Source organism: Sesamum indicum, linkage group LG10 (genome assembly GCF_026168435.1).
Source record: "Sesamum indicum cultivar Baizhima isolate 11 linkage group LG10, ASM2616843v1, whole genome shotgun sequence".
Taxonomy (NCBI): Eukaryota; Viridiplantae; Streptophyta; class Magnoliopsida; order Lamiales; family Pedaliaceae; genus Sesamum; species Sesamum indicum.
Genome location: NC_142666.1, coordinates 21595699 through 21614094, shown reverse-complemented (window position 1 = coordinate 21614094; position 18396 = coordinate 21595699). Strand labels below are relative to the sequence as shown.

The following is an 18396-nucleotide window of genomic DNA, read 5'->3' as shown; positions in this document are numbered from 1 at the left end:
GCCATATAGGCCCAAATTGTATCCTGCCGTCCGACTAAATTACTTGGATCCAAACGCAGCCTAATATACATGAGCCGCTCGTCGTCCTACCGCTTGATCGGACGGTGTAGATCATCAACATTTTGGCGCCATTTTCTTTATCCTCTCACCCCATTCCACTCAAAATAGCCGGGAAAAGAGGAAAAAAAAATAAGGAAGAAAAAACTCTTTTACTTCTCCACAATCAAGCGAACCACAAAGAAGGGATAAACCCATGGATTCAGGTGCTGGGGAAAGCTCTGCTGCGGACGAATACGAGTCGTTGATGTCGACGACTGATGCGGAGCTGTTGAAGAGCGCGTGGCGGAACGAGAAGGCGGCGCCGGAGATTCTCAAATTCGATGCTGATTTAGTTCAGAGGTCCCGCCAGCAGATCCAACTGATGGTTGAGCAACTTTCTTAATAATCCATCTCCTAATAATCTTTCAACTGGATGTGTCCTTTTTGCTGGGAGTCTTATCTATTTTATATCATGATACTTTGCAGATACTATTGTTTATGTAACTAATCGATGAATCTGAAACTACGGCCACTTTTTCTCTGTATTTTTTTTCCTTCCTCTACAAATAGTTAAAGGGATTTCATGATTGTTTATGGTTCTGTTACTAATGGGCTGAGCTTTCATTGTGAGTATTATATATGAGAGGATGTAGTGTGCTGAAACCTGACTATTATGTGGAAGTTGTTGCTGCTGAAATGTTTTAATTTGTAGATGGAAAAAATGAATGTCTTACCAACCGTGCAACTCGGTCGCCTGTTGATTATGTTGAGTGTGAAGGCTGGAGCTCTTGTTTATGCAATACATATATGAAGGGTCTCCTTGGGATTCTTGTCTCAGCCCGAGAAACCTACTTATAATACATACCTGGAATAAGCAACATAGGTCCTCTCCCTTAACTTCATTCCACCTAAGTTAATATTCGAAACTGTTATCTTATGATGTGTGGTCAAAAGTGTGATAGTATATTGAATACTTTTGTAGTTGATGTCTAAAAACCTTTTACAGAGCTATTATTTTCTTGGGAAAATTGGACCTACTTGGATATGACAGAAATGGAATCAATTTCTACTGAATTGTGATGAGCTACAGGTTAATGTCACCATCATGTACACATTGGATGTAGTCTGTATTGACAAATTTGTCACCTTACTTCTATGTTTTAGGAAGAGATGGTGGACGAGTTTAACAAAAATGGTGTTGATCCACTCACGGTGTCCCTTTACCAGATGGACTTGGATAGGACCATGTTCCTGTTAAGATCATATCTCCGCACTCGTCTTCAAAAGGTAACCATGTGCTAGTCGTTTGGCGGCTCATGCTGGGGCTATTCTTTTATGGTTTATTCTTATTTGAATTTTATTGCTGGAGCTTGATGCTTTTTTATTGAATCTGAACTTCTATTGGTGGAGGAAATGCTCATAGATGTCAAAATTCTTCCAATGGAAGAGTTATCTGACTTACACTTCCCAAGTTCTGAGAAGCTTCTAACTAACTTTGGTTTTCACTTGTGATCAATGTTGTGGCAGATTGAAAAATATGTTTTCCACGTAGAGAAAACTGTGGAACTATGGAACCGGCTTTCTAAACAGGAACAAAAGTTCGCCCGGAGGTGAGTCCTTTCATTCTTTGCAATTGATGTTGTATGTAAAAGCACTCTTTTTAACTTTTAAGTACAGGTGTGCTGGAGACCTGAAACATCACCTAGAACAATCTGCACTCTCAAAATTGCCAGATCAATACCAATCTCATTTAAGGCAATCTGCGGCAAGTGAAGACGACGACATGAGTGAGTTGATTACTTACAAGAGGAAAATGGTTTTGGGTACAAATGATGATATAAAAACTAAATATAACATGGAAATGCCAATGAGCGGAAAAGTAATGGAATAGGACATGAAAAGGCAACAAAGAGAAAATTCACCCAGCTAATTGAGATTTAGGTTCAGGGAGAACGTAACCATCTTGTTAAAATAAGAACATGATTGCAACCTCTTTTATGGCATATATCTTCTTGACATTCTATGAATGCCTTTTGACGAAAATTAGTCTAGCTCTTTGCATGGCGCCATATGAAATGCTAACTTTCTTGTCCCAATTTATGTCAGTTCCAGAGCCACAGCTGGACATCTATGTTGTCTGCAGAAGCAAGAGATATTTAGGAGCCTTCCAGCTTGATGACGGGTAATTCACCAAATAGCAACTTTCTCAAAGTCAATAGTTGTTTGCTTAAACATTTGCTAATATTTTGATCATATTGTAGGGGGGAGGAGCCTGTTAACATTGAGGCTGATGATTTATATGCTCTACCATACAAGTCTATAAAGCCACTCGTGGAGAGTGGGCAAATTGATCTAGTCTGACTGCTTTAAAGCTGCTGGTGTCTGAAAATGAATGCCCTCAAGTTATTGCAGCGTATACATGATGTTGTGACTTGTGCTTGTTGTGGCGGAAAGATCTTATAACAAACATCAAGTTCTTTTTCACTGTGTGCTGCACCACCTAAAATGGAAGTATATTAGGCATTTGTTTTCTGTTGAATTTCCACCGTCTCACCTAGTAGTCCATTAGTTCTCACTTCTCAAGCATGGCTCTATGATTGCGCATGAGATTAGAACGTGGTAGGTTCATATAAGTTGATTATATGAGAGCATTTGTGCAGCATCCCTTGCAACCTTGATATCCATCAATTTCCTCGTGTTTCTTATGGCCCCAATGATGCTTAAATTAATTACAAGGTAGGTAGGGCAGTTTCTTGATGAACAAGACGACTACCTTTGACCCGTATGGACTTTTTTATTTTCTTGTTCCATATATCTTTCATATTGTATGTACCTTATTGTCAAACAACTCGTGCTAGTATTTAGCTAACCCTTTACACATACCAAAAGCCGTGAAGAACCGAAACATTTGTTTGTCATATTTGGCTGACACTCAAAACATTCTGGAGTCTTCCACTACGATGAGATCAAAACAATAACGTAAAAATGGCACTCGGATACAACGAAGTCAGCTAATGCGAAAAAATAATGTCTGAGAGAAATTACACTACAAAACACGGAATAATTTTCAGAGAAATGTTCTTTGGGTTCTCAGGCCCCCAAATCAAGCCACGAAACATTGTTCAACAATTTTTAAACAAAAAAGAAAAAGAGGTCGAGTATGCAGACAAAAGTTCCAGCAAATGACAGTACACTGCTATTTCGAATTTTCTAGTACACCGACCGAGAATGAATACTACAAAGCAAAAGGGAAAAAGAAGAAATCTTCCTAGTTTATCATCATCCATGAGAAGTGAAAATCAAACGGCCAAAATCTTGAGCAGACCCTCAAAAGTAACACCTCCATTTTCATCCCCACCGCCCAATCTGATCATGGCCTTCACATCCTCATCACAGGCCTCAAATCCAGCCCAATTCAAATAACTCTTCAAGTCCTCATGGCCTACCTTTCCGTCCCCATCTTTGTCCATAACCCGAAACGCGTCCTCCATCACACCAATCTTCCCATTCTTCTTCCTACCATTCAAAACCTTCTCAAATTCTTCATATTCCACGTACCCATTCTTGTTCGAATCGGCCACCGATATCATAGACCCAATTACGTCCTCCGAAGACGTCTCCGGGCCCGAAAATCCCCCGTAGAAGGCCCGTAGGTCGTCGTAGCTGATTTTTCCATCGCCATCCACGTCCAGGACTTGGAATGCGGAGCGTAAATTGGATGTGGACACGGTTTGGAATGAAGTTCCGGTTGGGCACATTTTTGGGTGGGGGTAAATGTGCAGAGGAGAAACTTGGGGGTTATAGAGAAAATGGAAATGCGATAGTGTGTGTATGAGAATATCGGGGGGGGGGGGGGGATGTATATATATAGATGGAGCGTGGACGTCGTCCTGGGTTCTTGGGGGCCCATCCCGATTTTAAAGAGTTTGGGCAGCAAGTCTTGTAATTGTTATTGTTTATGGTTGGAAACGTATATATCTTTGATTGATAGGCGCGTATGCGTATGTGATGACGCCATGCGAGAATAGAATGGAACCCTCACATAATGAATGGGTGTCCAGTATCCAGCAGCAATGGTTGGAATTGCGAGGATTGGGTGGCTGCCTCACATGACTTCTTTTATTCTAATATTTGACTTGCTACTGTATATGGGGAAAAATATTTGAACTGTATTTTATAATTTATTTGAACATAAAGTTTTTCCATATATATATAGGGCATTGGCGTAGTTTGTGGATAGAAATGGAGGGAATATTTGAGAAGAAGAAAGGTATATTCTTTATAGGCATAAAATCCATGAATATTAATATTTGTGGTCCATCTTTGCAGGGAATTTCTTCCTTCCTTTTATGACATAAATATCAATATAATAATACATAAAATGGGCTTCATCTATCATTTATCTACCTAATTGCATTGTGTAGTATAAATACACTTTGTTTTTCTTTTGGTTGAGGAGGAGAAGAGATTCTAGTTCAAGACTTGATACGTGTTTCAAGTATATTTAGATTATAATTCCCTTTTTAGTAATTTAAAATTATTTAATTTACACTGCACTCTATATAGTAAATGAACGATACTCATTTTATTTGAGATATTGACACATGATCTTTTTTATTCTTGTTTGATGAATATTAATAAGTTTAGTAACTTAAAATTATTTTAATATTATACTAACTTTGTTACTTTTTAGTAAAAAAATTAATAAGTAAAAATTCAAAATTGACTGTTTATGCCCTTACAAGTGACAATAGCAAATTAAAATCATTATCAGCAGCAGGGACAAAAAGGACATTTCGAGTGGAGCTCCTGGGTTGGACTTGGACTCATTCACAGCTCAACCAAATAAAAGCCCACTAACGAAGAGCCCATACCCAACAACCAAATTAGTTGTTGAAAACCCTAATTTCCTAAAACTTCAGCTATTTAAATCAAACCCAACGCTGCCCCTACTTGTCCTTCGCTTCTTCTCTCTCACCGCCCACACAATCACAATCTCTGAATTTATCAATGAATTTCAGGTTTGATCAAAATTTGCCTCTTGATGTGGAATCCTTGTCGAATTATCATAATTAGGATTTCTCCATCATATGTACACACAGTTCGCTGTTGGTATATACGACGGAGGCAGAAATTTATGCGGGAGAGTTGAGTCGCTTCGCTTTAGTTTCAAGACAGGCGCAGTGAATAATATTCCTGCTAAATTCTACTCCAGCTTATTTACTTCGTTTCTCTTCATTTACGATTACTGTTTCTGCAAAAAAAAAAAAAACAATTGGATTTTGGTGAGTTTCTGCTAATATTCCAATGATGGCATGGAATCTTTGAGACCTGATTGTCTAATTTGATGACAATTATAAGCATTTTCTGCTGAGGATAAGGATACCCCTACCACTATTATTTTTGGATTAAAACTCGTTTTTTATTTTATATATTTTGATTTGGAAATATTTTTTTTGTTGATGAAATTGGAGTTACGGGGTTGGAGATGATGATCGCACTGGGCTCTGAGTAGTTTATATCCAAACTGCGGTATTGATGGACAATGCAGCCTAGAAAGCTATATCTGATCTTAATCCCTCTCACATTTTCTGTGTTAATTCTGTTGTTGGATATAGTCCTCACAGTTGTCAAGATTAAATTTCTTTTATGTGGTTTCCGATTTGATTTTCACCAAATTAGGTACTATAGTTAAAGAGAATTAATGGTCATTGCAGGCAAATGCTATAAAGATTATAATCATTCAAGGCAGCTGCACTTTTCTGGTTCTGATGTGTGCAATATGTACTTGGGAGCTACTGGACAAGTTACTGCACTCTATAGAGCAGGGATTTAATAATCAATTCCTCGTCGCTAACCAATTGCTTATAGTTATAGGCTTTGAAATATGTAGGAGACACTTTCTTCTTTTTGATAAATAAAGAAGATATTTAAAAGCACTTGATTGTAAATTGAATATAACCCCCCCCCCCCCCCCCCCCCCAACTTTTCTTTCAGGTGGACCTCCTCTAACAATTATAATGCGGTCGTGGTTACCTGATTGATTGATCAATGTTTGGTACAATAACATGCTCAACATAAAACAACTGAAAAATAAGGAAAAACAAACAAACAAGCATATGAACTTCCCGTTGTGTAGTATATATACTGAAGCCGCAATACATGTACGTGTCTCATATTCCCTTACTAGACCGAAGCTCAATTTCCAACACGTGTGATTACTTTCCACATCAAACAGAATAATAGACGGCCGACATCATCAGTGTACTGACAATTGCCCAAATTGCTGAACATGATTCAATTTGTAGGGACGCGGGACGAGCTCCCAAACCCACTTACATGAAAAACTCTTGCAACACAGACAGACCTATGAATTTGAACACAACAGTCCGTTCAATCCCATAAATATTCAACCTTGGAGCCGGGAATATGAATGGGCAGGGCAGCACAGGTCCGAAACTATGAAAGTCCCATGATTTCCAAGAATTCAAATAACTAAAGATTAAAGGATGGTTTCTGTTTATGTTTAAAAATTTTCTCCCTTGTGTCAAAACTTAAAAGATTTTTACATACCAATGCACCTACAGAGCAGAGAAAGGAGTTCATGATATCAGCGCACAGGAGATGCAAAAAAGATCACAACAAAATAAACAAAGAAACCAGCTAAAAGAATTCCTGCGTAGATGTAATTCTGGGTAGAGTGTGTGGGGAATTTGTATTCAATACTGCAGCATTTCATCTTCTCCCTCTCGCTGGTCAAAACATGATCCACATACCTGTACATTAGATGTCAAGAAAATGGATGACAAGATTCCCAGAGTTCGAAAAGAAGAGGCTCAAAAGGTTTCCACAAAACAGAGAAAAAAAAAAAAAGAAAGAAAAATGGTCTCGTAGCAAGCAAAATCAATGAGTAAAAGAAAACGTACTGCTTTGTGAAAATGGAGCTTTGAAGAATGTCTGAACTGTTTAAGTGTGCCTCTTGCAGACGATGATCATATAGTAAGGAAGACAGGTCTACAAGCTGCTCTTCGATGCTCTGGAAGTAAAGGGATAATATTCATCAATGAAATTTGCTAGAACTGGTCACTGTATTTATAACTGAAGAAAAGACTTACATCCAAATATTTTTCTAATCGTTCAACTAACTCGTGTGGGAATGGTTCTGGCAAGTTGGTTTTCTTCTTGTAAAACTTCTCCAGCCAGAGCTCAGTGCTTGACTTATTCTTTCTACCCTTCACTGGTTCCCCTAGTGGAGTTTTCAGGTGTTCTGCAGCAAAAGCTTGAACTGCCTGGCAAAGATATCAAGTTTGTAGGTACAAAATCCAGGAAGGCAAACTTGGCTGAATGATAAATGAAATCACCTCTGATGTATCTCGAATTCTGTGAAGGGCTGAGTCCACGCGAGCATATATTGTGTTCCTCTGCAGAATTAAGTCCATAAAAAAAATTCAGTTGTCGGAAATCTGTCAGCTCTTTGCTTGAGCCTTTGATAACAGCATGCAGCTTTCAGGGGTAAAAAAGGAGCAAAAGAGGGGAGAGAAGAAGAGAGAGTGAGGTTCACCAATGCTACATCCCGTAGCATTTGACTAATTTGAGAAGTGTTTGAAAATGGTCCAAATGGATGACAACCAGCCGCCAAGAGCCAATTCACCACAGGTCTCTCATGAACATGAGAAGCTTTCTCATATGGTGCACTCAATCCACCTACAACAGATGCCAACCCGGCCAATATATGCCTCTGAGCTAGTGAAGGTATAGCATGTCTTCTCTCCAACTCAGAAACATAACTGTCCAACCAAGGAAAGGACATTCAATCAGATCATTCTTATATCAACAAAAAAAAGAGAGAGAAAAATGCATCACATACAATGATATGGCCGAGGCCTCAACCCAGACTCCATAGATGCCATAAATAAGAAGGTTAAACAGGAAATGATAACTTTACAGGAAATAGAAACAATATTAACAGGCATATTTAATAAACAAAATTCAAAAGGAAAAGATCACACCAAGAAAGAAAAATCCATATTCATACAAAATGATGCAAGAAAAGGGCCAGCTAAGATTATCATTGCACTCACAGAATTACCACTAATGCACATTACACAGTTTGCACGCATTTAACATCGAGCAGCATAGACAACAGGTACAGGATTAATCAACATTGATACTCAAGATCGGATGAATGCCGAGGGAAATACGAGATTAGTTAGAGAGAAATCAGAGGCAGCTCTATTTTGCTGGGAATGCAAACATGCAGTGCTGTGCATAAGTCGCAGTAAACGGTCATTATGCTGGTAAAAGAACAATTTCTTGTGGTTAAGAAACATAAACTCGAGCCTTGGAGTTGCGGAAGAAATTTGAACAGCTGATGCTTAGAACAGGACCCTTTTGAGGATATTAACCAGACATCCACAGAGTACAAAAGCAGACCATAAAGATGCTGGAGAGATACAGATCTGTTTTCATATTATGTTCCACAACTGCAAAGAATCGTGGCTAAACACCAAATAATGAAGAATAAACTCGTAAAGTTTTGCCAGCATGCTTACCTAAGAGGTATTTTCTCACTTTGATGCTGAAGCACAATAACGACATCATTACTTGTCCATACAAGACTATCATCTTCCATCATAAGGTGTTCATCCACATCAGCCAGTGATAAAACAAAGCTGCAAGATGGAAATGTCATTAATCTGTTACACTAAAAACATTAATCAATGGTATAATAAAAGCATAACTGCAAGAAGGAACTTGTAGTGCATCATCAATCACAGAAGAATATGTTTTTTTATCGAGTGAGTATACTGATTAATTAAGGATTTATCATGTAAATCATTCATGAAATTAGAAGAGGATGAATTTGCTCACACTGGAACAACCCTAGTTCCATAGGTTCGGTAGAAGTCTCCTTGTTTCTTCTTTTCTGACTTCCTCCTCTTATCCTTTCGACGCTTTGAACCATAAGATTCCCAAAGAGGTTTATGCTTTAAGATAGAATCACCAGTTCCATCAGAGTCATCCATCCAGGTCTGGTAAGAAACTAACATTCAGAAGCACGTAGATGGAAAAGGAGGAGAAATAATGTGTACCACAAACATAGATGCCCGCAAAACTTAACAATAGTTGCCACCCAGATCCTTGAATGTACAATAAATAAGCAGGAAAACCTACCTGGCGAAGGAAAAATTTACTTGAAAGGGTTGGGTCAGACATCTCAAGCAAACCCGCTGCAAGCACATCAGCAGATCGCTCCATCTCCTGCAATTAGGGGGCTATATAAATCAAAGCGAGATCCATTTCATTCAAAAATCTTAATTGAGAGATTAATTGAGATGAATTAAGAAGGTTGTCACTTAAAGTATTACTGTTTTCCAATATCTTATCAAAATCAAACACAAGCGGTGGTCCATTTCCAATCAATTTGACAGATAACCTAGAGCAAGACATAAAATCCTTCAATCTACCTCCTTAAGAATGGCACCATCCAGATATGTCTTTGTATGAACATGAAAACGTCCATCCTTCTTGGTCTCTTGAAGGGAATGACTCCTCATTGCTTTTGAGACTGCAATGGCCAACTTCTCATGACGATGCAGTGCATGTGTACCCCCAATAATTACTACATCCTGTCCTTGGTGAACCATCTTCTTAACCTGAGATAATCAAGCATAGCACAATAACTATGCGACCGCTAAGGTATATGCCCAACTTCCCAGAATAAAACAACAATCCAAGAATCGAAAATTCCAGAGTTCTGGTTGGCCTACCAACTTATATCTATAACAAAGAAACCACAAACCACGAATGAAAATCGGTGAATTCTCACCTCAGCTTCAATTGCTTCAATATCTATGCTGTAATTGTGGCCTTTCATCATGATACTGTACCTATTATGATTCTGAAGGACAATAATAGGTACAAGTAACCTAGTAGTCATATCAACCGTTTCATACCTGGTTCAAAGAGATGAAAAATATCACTTGAAGAAAGAGGTGAGAAACATCCATCCGAACAACCAAAACCATAGCATTATCTATCTGGGGCTCTTGTATAATGGGCATAAGAAGAGCTTACCTAACATCTGGGGCTATAACATGCTCCACTGTAGTTGCAATGATAGCACCAAGTTGGCCAACAAAAGTATCATGGGCAGACTGCTCACCACCCCCTGATCTAGGAAACAACACATTTTGCAATCGAGGTAGTGTTTTGGGATTGACACTTCCTTCTTCAGTTTCAATCTTCCCATACGTACAAGGCCCAGCTGAGAGGTCAATCACAACAAACCTGGGTATCGAGATCAGGGAACATCAGAATTTTTTAAAAGACAGAAATGGAAGGAACTAAATGAAAAGTAAAAAGCTATTTTCCTGGAAAATAGAAAAAAGTAATTCAATTACTAGTCAAATTAACTTGACCAGAGTTCCTTCTGACATATGACTGATTTCATGTACCTGCCAGATCCAAGCCAAACCTGAGATGCGCCTCCACCATTGTACCGGTATCGATATATGTAATCCCCCTCTTGCTTCTTCATATCTTCATCATTTAGAGGTGTGATTCTTCCATACATTAAACTATCAAGATCAAGCTCCTTGTTTCTAGGATCTATCCGTACCTGTAAAGAAGTAGAAAACATTTGGTGTTCAGTACTGCAAGATTCCAAGAAAACCTACCTACTACAAGCAGTTTTTGAGAGTACAAACTTAAATCCTCAAAAGCCATACAGGAAACAGCATTTGCATTCATTAACTTCTGAGCTTAAAGCTTAGAAATGTCAAGATATACACAACTGACCTTGTCAAAATTAATCACAAAAATAGCAGTTGGCCTAGGTCTGTCCATTTCTTCAACAGGGTACCCCTCATGTTCTACGTCAAATAGGTAAGAATAAAGCTTCTCAAATTCTGCTTCAACAGAGGTTGCTTCCACCTCAAACAGAGGAACTTCCCTTCCAAAGTCTACCTGTAAGCTATAAAGTTAATGAGAATAACACATGAACTCCAGAAAAAATGAACCCTTCATGGTTAGCCAAAATATTCATATAGTGTCACCTCTCTAGCAGTGCCAGCTGGAACCATGGCAGCTTTAATTGTTTTCTCCAATGCTATCAATTCTGGCTGTCCCGCCTGTAGTAGGAAGTGAAGAAGATCATGGCAAAGATGTCAACAGGATAAGCTATCAACCCATACTTTTTCCTAAACATGTTACTTGCTGGTGACATCTAGCTTTAGTGTATAGCAGTCAACTTAAGTTTTTATTATCACGGCACTATTGATTCTATTTCATAGGGGTGCGATTTGCTAAAGTGTAAACAGATTACTTGGGCAAGGGTTGTGTCCATTCATTTTAAATTACCCACCAAAGAGGCAATTCCTTGTTATAGAAACTACATCATTAGTTGTATCTAAGATATTGGCTTCTTTCACGGAAACTAACCACATTATTTGCAAGATTGATTCCTTAACCTAATCCTGCATTACTCTTACTCATGTAACTGGGATATAATTGTACCAACATATATATTCATAACAAGAGAGAAAGAGGGATATTCAATATGACTAGCTTGACATTGTATTATTTCCCTCTTGGTAGGATACGCTGATAGGGAACAATAACACAATGACATGAAAGCCTTGGATTTATAACAACATCAAGCAAGGGGCAGATATATGGCCAAGAAGAAATTGAAGAGGCTTACCGGGAATGCATTAAAGACAACATGATGCTCAATATCAAGAGGCTGACCAGTCTCTAAGCATGAAGGTCTGTGAGTTGGAAAGCCAACTCTCAAAAATTCCTCCAACTTTTGAGAATCTACACTATACCTATAGCCACCATCACCATTGAAGCCAATAAGGACCACATTTACTTCAAGAGGGACTTGAAACGGAACCTGCAAGAGAGGCAAGGATGTAAGAAATCAAACAAGGGAGATATGTTTTACCATAGAAACAGGCTTAACATGTATATACACATAAAATGCAAATAATATGAACATAGAGAATAAACTAACACATGCACACCCACAAAAATTAATGTGCTACAGAAGACAAACATAAGCATAAATCAAAAACTCAACAAACACAACAATTTTTCAACCAAAAAAAAACACTCTCAGGGGAAAATAATAGTAGAAATGGTACCTCAGCTCGAGAGTGGAGCATTTGACGAACATCAGATCGAACGGAATCCTTGACATCATGAAATGCCCCATGGTGCCAGGTGGGATGTCCCGGGTCTCTGCGATACGCCTGTGGCGCAGATTCCACGGATATCAAGCAGAGTAAAATTCCTAACAAACAGTAGGAGATTGTAATCCTCCGTTTCATGCTTCACCAAAAAAATGAAAAATGGAACAAAATTCCAACAAATATTCGTGTAATTTGTGCTTCTTCGAACTCCTATTTCATGTTTTGAATTGAAAGTTTGAAACCTTGCTGTATAATCGTTTTCACTCGGAGATAGTAGATTGACTGAGAGAGAAGTGAGCAGAATTCCAGGAAGACAGTCTAGCCTAGCCTGGTAATTTTTGGTTACTTTTGTCTGCTTCGGTTGAATATGGGCTGGTCCCATTATTGTTAAATTATTAACCCAAAAGTTTATGTGGGTAGGCCCAAAACTCATGCTTGCTGGAGGATTGGATTTTGGTTTGGATTTAAAGTCTACAGCCCAAATTCATTCAGCGAATTGGGCTTTAGATTCAGTTTATTTTGGCCCAATTTTAAGTAAGATTTGAGATCTGAATTTTATTATCTCCTACACTGTAATTATGTATATCTACATGAACATGAGCATGATGTTTGTTGTTGTAGTTTCTTTCCATCATCAAACACTTGACGACAGCATCTGCAGGAACTATTGAGTAAGTCTTCTATGATCATTATTATCTATATATACATTACTCATTATTATCAATCTATTTATCTATCTATCTATTTATATATTTGATAATAAATGAATTCCATTATATTACATTTGAATTGATAAATTTAAATTTAAAAAAAAAATAGATTACTTCACATTAGAAAAAATTGAAATTCATTAATATTAATAAAACATAGTTCAAATTTAAAATTGAATTATTTTGAAATGCATAACTTCGATGAGTCTCGAGAATTTAAAATACATAACTTCAAATTCATCTATTTAAATATACACAGTGAAAAAGTTATTTTATAGTACGACTTTTTTGGGGGTTACAAAGTATTTGTAACGGGGTTTTTACAGCCAGGCCTAAACGTTACAATTTTAGTCCAATGAAAAAAATAAATTTGGATCTACTTTTGGAATGACTCAATTAATTTTGATTTAATTGTTATTGAAACGGTCTTTGTAACACATATAACTATGGTTATACTTGAAAATGAGTTACACCTCCATAGTTAATATTATCCGTAATCACAAATTTAATTTTTTAGTTTATGGCGAACAAAATTAAATTTGTGATTAGGTGTTCAAACCGACCAATCTTTAAAAGCAAAGCTGACGGGTACCCTTTTAAACAGATTTAGCAAAGTTTGACACAAGAATTTCTCCTTTGCCCCTTCTCTTTCGTACCGACCAATGGCCCCTGAGCCCAATCGTGTCGTGCCACGTCTAGGATAACAACTGGGTCCCAATTTGAATCTACTGAATAAAATTGAGTAAACAACTGTATTTAGATGAGTTAATGAATTGATTTGTAGGGTCATGATCAGTCTGTGTTGTAGCATTTTCCCTCTTACTTAGGCAACATTCCATGCTTGTATAAATACCTACCACTTTCTCCATCAAGTTCTAGAATTGTTCATTACATACTCAGGCAAATGGAGTTTGGTTTATTCAACTTCCTTCTAGTGAATTCTTGACTCCTCTTCTCTATACTAATTATTCATTTTCTTCTTTTCTGCAGCATTTTAAGTTTCTGTACAGCGCATAAGGATCAAACATTTTTCATACTTGATAGGAATATCTAACTTTGGTTCTTGCTTTTAGTCCTTACATCTATTGTTGTCCCATTGTTTTGTTTCATTTCCTTGTATTAGAGTTGATTGATGGCACCTCCAAGTTTGATTCTTGAAAAAATTTACAGTTATTTTCAGAAAGAAAAGGTTCCCTCTTGCAGGTTTTTCTTGTCTCCAAACAGAGAAATTTCTGTAGATGGAATCACCCTTCTCTCTGATGTTCCTACAAACATAACTCTTGCAAGTTTCTCTTCTGTTCCGCGTTCATCTCATAACGATTCCCCACCTCCAGAATACATGCAGAAGTCAGTTGATTCCAATGCTGAAAATGGTGCTTTCTAGGCCTTTCTATGAAGGACCCTCTTGACAGAATACTTAATCCCATTGGAAAGTTCAGCAACAGGAAGTTCTTGAGTATTTTCCGGTTTAAAACGTGGTGGTCGACTATGTGGGTTGGTTCGAGCGGGTCGGATCTCCAAATGGAGACTCAACTTGTCATCCTACAGGTTCCCGAGCTCAACTCTTATGTACTAATCCTCCCTTTGATTGAAGGGAATTTCCGGTCAGCTATTCATCCTGGAAATGACGGGGAAGTTCTACTCTCGGTCGAGAGTGGCTCCACACAAGTGAAGGGCAGTTCTTTCACTTCTTGTGCTTATTTGCACATCGGTAACAACCCTTATGACCTCATGAGGGATGCCTTTGCAGCTGTTCGTGTTCATTTGGGGACGTTTAGGCTGTTGGAAGAGAAAAAACCACCAAAAATCATAGATAGATTTGGTTGGTGCACTTGGGATGCATTTTATCTAACAGTGGAGCCAGTTGGGGTGTGGCATGGAGTCAAAAGCTTAGCTGAAAACGGGATCCCCCCAAAGTTTCTGATCATTGATGATGGATGGCAAAGCATTAACATGGATCACGAGGACCCTTTTCAAGACTCCAAAGACTTGACAGGTCTTGGCTCCCAAATGCTCTGCAGATTGTATCGGTTCAAAGAAAACGAGAAGTTCGCCAAATATCAGGCTGGAACCATGTTAAGGCCCGATGCACCACAATTCGATCAAGAAAAGCACGACAACATGTTTAAGGAGATGATTGAGCTAGCAGAGAGAAAGAAGGCCCTCAAAGAAGCACAAGGAGATGATTCTGCTCTCCCTGAGGCAACCGTTATCGAGTATTTGAGTGAGCAGGAGGGAGTGGAAAGAGGGGGATTAAAGGCATTAATCAGTGACTTGAAGAAACAATTTCCAAGTTTAGACGACATCTATGTATGGCATGCTTTGTGTGGAGCATGGGGAGGAGTCAGGCCTGGAACTACTCATTTGAACAGCAAAATGACTCCAGCAAAGATGGCTGCTGGGCTCGAGAAAACCATGTATGATTTGGCTGTCGTTATGGTCGAAAAAGGTGGGATCGGGCTCGTCGATCCTAACCAAGCTGCAGACTACTACGAGGCTATGCATTCGTATCTAGCTGATGTGGGTATTACTGGAGTGAATGTGGATGTTATTCATGTAAGTTCCTTAATCTTTTTTGATTCCTAGTATCACCTAAACATGCATAAGCTCATGCATTAATTCATACTTAGAAAACCACTGCAATTATTGGCAATGTTATTCTAAGATATTACTTATGTGTATATCTTCATTTGAACTGAATCTAGTTAAGGAATCATCACGAGTAAGTTGCTGGTTTACAATGTCTTTACTGACTGCATAGAGACTAGATGATGAGAATATCTTTACTATATTGCATACGCTTCTTTATGATTCATGTCATTTTCACATCAGAAGTAGTGTTGTTAGGATCAAATTTATCAGCATCATCATCAATATCCATTTTACTAATAGGGGCCTAACAACTTAAGTTAAAGATCCATCAGCATGAAGCCTCTTTATGAGACAAGCGCCGCCTGTTTTTTTGTTCTGAACTGCAGAGTAGAAACATTATCAGGTAAGCCTTGCAACTATTATAAATACGAGTTAAATCAGGTCGCTTCTTACAACCTTAGATTCATCATTTATTCACATTGTTAAAAGCCCTCAGATTGATCTGACAGATGTATTCTCAGATCAGTCTTACATATAACTTACCATGTTTCTGATTTTTCAAAAAATTCTAAGTTTTTTGTCAATGCCAACTATATCCATCTCCTTGGCCCAATAAATGCAGAAACTCCTCGAGGAATCTAACAAACTCTCTTTAAGTTCTATGCTCATATTTATAAACAAACATACCGGGTTATTATTACGCATGCCAAACTTAAGTTTCATCTGGTAATATTTCATGAGCTGATGTTCCCGTAATTTTCGATCCAAATCCGACAAGTTACTAAAGTTATTTCAAACTTATGCAGCATTTAATTTCATATACACATCAAACCATTTCCTTCATCAAATTTTGGCTAATAAGTTTCAATAACACATAAATTTCAATCAAAGTAATAAAACAAAGCACTAATGTCATTTTTCGTATTTCTTTCCATCCGATTCCTTCTGAAGTTTTTGGTTTTGGTTTCCGCTTTTGATATGAATAGTCGTTGGAGTATGTGTGCGAGGAGCATGGAGGCAGAGTACAGCTTGCCAAGGCATACTACGATGGTCTAACCAAATCCCTTAGAAAAAATTTTGATGGAACAGGGCTTATAGCTAGCATGGAGCAGTGCAATGACTTTTTCTTCCTGGCTACAAACCAAATATCCATGGGCAGAGTTGGTAAAGTTTCCTTTTTCCACTCCTTCACTTCTTTTCTGCAACAACTTATACTCAAGTGCTCAACTCTTGTGGGCTCAAATTTGCAGGTGATGACTTTTGGTTCGAGGACCCTAATGGCGACCCCATGGGAGTTTACTGGCTACAAGGGGTTCACATGGTACATTGTAGTTATAACAGCTTGTGGCAGGGCCAGTTCATCCAACCTGATTGGGATATGTTCCAATCAGACCATCTATGTGCTGAGTTCCATGCTGGATCTCGAGCCATCTGTGGGGGGCCGGTGTACGTTAGTGACAAAGTTGGACGACATAATTTCGACCTTCTGAGAAAGCTAGTGCTACCTGATGGCACCATACTCAGATGCCAGCACTATGCACTTCCAACCAGGGATTGCCTGTTTGAGAATCCTCTCTTTGATGGCAAGACGTTGCTCAAACTTTGGAACGTAAACAAGGTACAATGAAAAGTCTACATTATAGTTATGTCTTATTAAAATTCATATCTAGATTAAAAGCATAAATCGTCAAAAGACAAACCATAACATGCGTCATTTCTGGATTCGATGCAGTTTGGAGGGGTAATAGGAGTATTCAACTGCCAAGGAGCTGGATGGTACCCTGAAGAACACAAATGCAAGGCACATCCTGAATGCTACAAGACTATATCTGGTTTTGTGTCTCCCGACGATGTTGAGTGGGAACAGAAAGCTTTCACTGCTAAATTCAGGAACAACGAACTGTTTGCCATTTACCTTCACAAAGCAGGAAATCTCCACCTGATGAAGGCATGTGAAAAACTAGATATAACTCTCCAGCCCTCTACCTTCGAAATAGTTACCATCTCGCCGGTTTACAAGATCAGTAAGAAGGCCAAATTTGCTGCAGTCGGGCTCGAAAACATGCTGAACAGTGGCGGGGCTGTTGAGTTTCTGCAGCACAAATTGGATGGGAAAACTGTTACTGTTCTCGTAAAGATTAAGGGGGCAGGAAAATTCTTTGCTTATTCAAGTGTTGAGCCCGTGAAGGTTATGTTGAATAATGAGAGGATTAAATTTGAGTGGAGTAGTGATGGAGTCCTGAAGTTTGAAGTGCCTTGGACTGGAGGAGAGTTATCGGATGCTCGAATAATAATCAGCAGTTAAGTTCTTGTTGCACGTATAGATCTCTGGTTATACTGTTTGTTTTGTTTTTATTACAACTTCTTTTCCACGTATTTGTTTAAAAGAAATGGCAAGAGTGAGGCTTAATTGTGTGTGTGTATATATATATATATACAGTTAACCCGGAAATTTTGCCTTGTTATGTATGTAACATTGAATGTATATCAGTTTTTTCTGCCACAATTTGATGTGAGAAAATCGACTTCTTGTTCATTTTAACTGGAAAGAGCATGCTCAAGATTCTCACTACGGTAGGTTCGCCGTTTATGCAAACACGTGAATTCTGACAAAAATGTCCCTCTGCAAGAACTCGGACTTTACCTGGAGGCCTTTGCGATAAGCATCTCTTTTGTAATGAAGTAATACATAAAGGCTCTTTCATTGTAAATAAAAACTAGTGGTTTATCAGAAGTGTGGACGGATATCATGCCACACAGTCAGAGACCACCACATACAAGAAATCCTATTAATCACGACTCTGCTGAATACAGAGGACTCTTCAAACAGTGGCCAAGAAGCGTGAATAATTTTGAGA

The 18396-nt window shown here is 38.4% G+C and overlaps 4 protein-coding genes, 1 long non-coding RNA gene and 2 other non-coding genes across 7 annotated transcripts; 5 read left to right on the top strand and 2 right to left on the bottom strand.

Moving 5' to 3' along the window:
* The first annotated feature begins 107 nt into the window (after nt 1-107).
* On the top strand, nt 108-2824 carry SLD5 (DNA replication protein-like protein). The gene is made up of 6 exons (XM_011102446.3): nt 108-424; nt 1204-1326; nt 1567-1649; nt 1717-1826; nt 2146-2221; nt 2301-2824. The coding sequence occupies exons 1-6, from the start codon at nt 254-256 to the stop codon at nt 2398-2400; spliced, it is 663 nt and encodes a 220-aa protein (XP_011100748.1). The 5' UTR covers nt 108-253; the 3' UTR covers nt 2401-2824.
* A 256-nt stretch (nt 2825-3080) lies between these two features.
* On the bottom strand, nt 3081-3894 carry LOC105178879 (Ca2+-binding protein 1). The gene has a single exon (XM_011102447.3). The coding sequence runs from the start codon at nt 3795-3797 to the stop codon at nt 3339-3341; it is 459 nt and encodes a 152-aa protein (XP_011100749.1). The 5' UTR covers nt 3798-3894; the 3' UTR covers nt 3081-3338.
* Nucleotides 3895-4777: 883 nt separating this feature from the next.
* Nucleotides 4778-5978, top strand: LOC110013294 (uncharacterized). The gene is made up of 2 exons (XR_016067857.1): nt 4778-5060; nt 5757-5978. It is a non-coding gene; the product is annotated as an uncharacterized LOC110013294 (long non-coding RNA).
* On the top strand, nt 5343-5417 carry LOC148786788 (small nucleolar RNA R66). The gene has a single exon (XR_016062277.1). It is a non-coding gene; the product is annotated as a small nucleolar RNA R66 (small nucleolar RNA).
* On the top strand, nt 5524-5612 carry LOC148786787 (small nucleolar RNA snoR118). Its single transcript, XR_016062278.1, has one exon. It is a non-coding gene; the product is annotated as a small nucleolar RNA snoR118 (small nucleolar RNA).
* Nucleotides 5979-6515: 537 nt separating the features above from the next.
* LOC105178880 (uncharacterized) lies at nt 6516-12567 on the bottom strand. Its single transcript, XM_011102448.3, has 16 exons — nt 12189-12567; nt 11744-11938; nt 11097-11171; nt 10840-11007; nt 10497-10660; nt 10117-10329; nt 9869-9995; nt 9507-9695; nt 9214-9300; nt 8911-9071; nt 8592-8711; nt 7601-7826; nt 7401-7460; nt 7155-7328; nt 6966-7075; nt 6516-6815 (listed from the first exon to the last, which is right to left on the bottom strand). Exons 1-16 carry the CDS (start codon nt 12372-12374, stop codon nt 6650-6652), a joined length of 2421 nt encoding a protein of 806 aa, XP_011100750.2. The 5' UTR covers nt 12375-12567; the 3' UTR covers nt 6516-6649.
* A 1193-nt stretch (nt 12568-13760) lies between these two features.
* On the top strand, nt 13761-18080 carry LOC105178881 (stachyose synthase). The gene is given in 5 exon segments (XM_011102449.3): nt 13761-14325; nt 14328-15502; nt 16525-16702; nt 16789-17156; nt 17271-18080. Coding segments are annotated over 5 exon segments (2541 nt in total). The 5' UTR covers nt 13761-14078; the 3' UTR covers nt 17844-18080.
* The last annotated feature ends 316 nt before the right edge of the window (nt 18081-18396 follow it).

What these genes read in the sequence shown, in the direction of transcription:
- SLD5 (XM_011102446.3), top strand. Translation starts at nt 254, where the DNA reads ATGGATTCAGGTGCTGGGGAAAGCTCTGCTGCGGACGAATACGAGTCG. An exon ending in GCCAGCAGATCCAACTGATG is followed by an intron (nt 425 to 1,203) that starts GTTGAGCAACTT and finishes TCTATGTTTTAG; the next exon opens with GAAGAGATGGTGGACGAGTT. An exon ending in AAGTGAAGACGACGACATGA is followed by an intron (nt 1,827 to 2,145) that starts GTGAGTTGATTA and finishes AATTTATGTCAG; the next exon opens with TTCCAGAGCCACAGCTGGAC.
- LOC105178879 (XM_011102447.3), bottom strand. Translation starts at nt 3,797, where the DNA reads ATGTGCCCAACCGGAACTTCATTCCAAACCGTGTCCACATCCAATTTA.
- LOC105178880 (XM_011102448.3), bottom strand. Translation starts at nt 12,374, where the DNA reads ATGAAACGGAGGATTACAATCTCCTACTGTTTGTTAGGAATTTTACTC. An exon ending in TGCTCCACTCTCGAGCTGAG is followed by an intron (nt 11,939 to 12,188) that starts GTACCATTTCTA and finishes CCTCTCTTGCAG; the next exon opens with GTTCCGTTTCAAGTCCCTCT. An exon ending in AGTGAGAAAATACCTCTTAG is followed by an intron (nt 7,827 to 8,591) that starts GTAAGCATGCTG and finishes TTGGTTGGACAG; the next exon opens with TTATGTTTCTGAGTTGGAGA.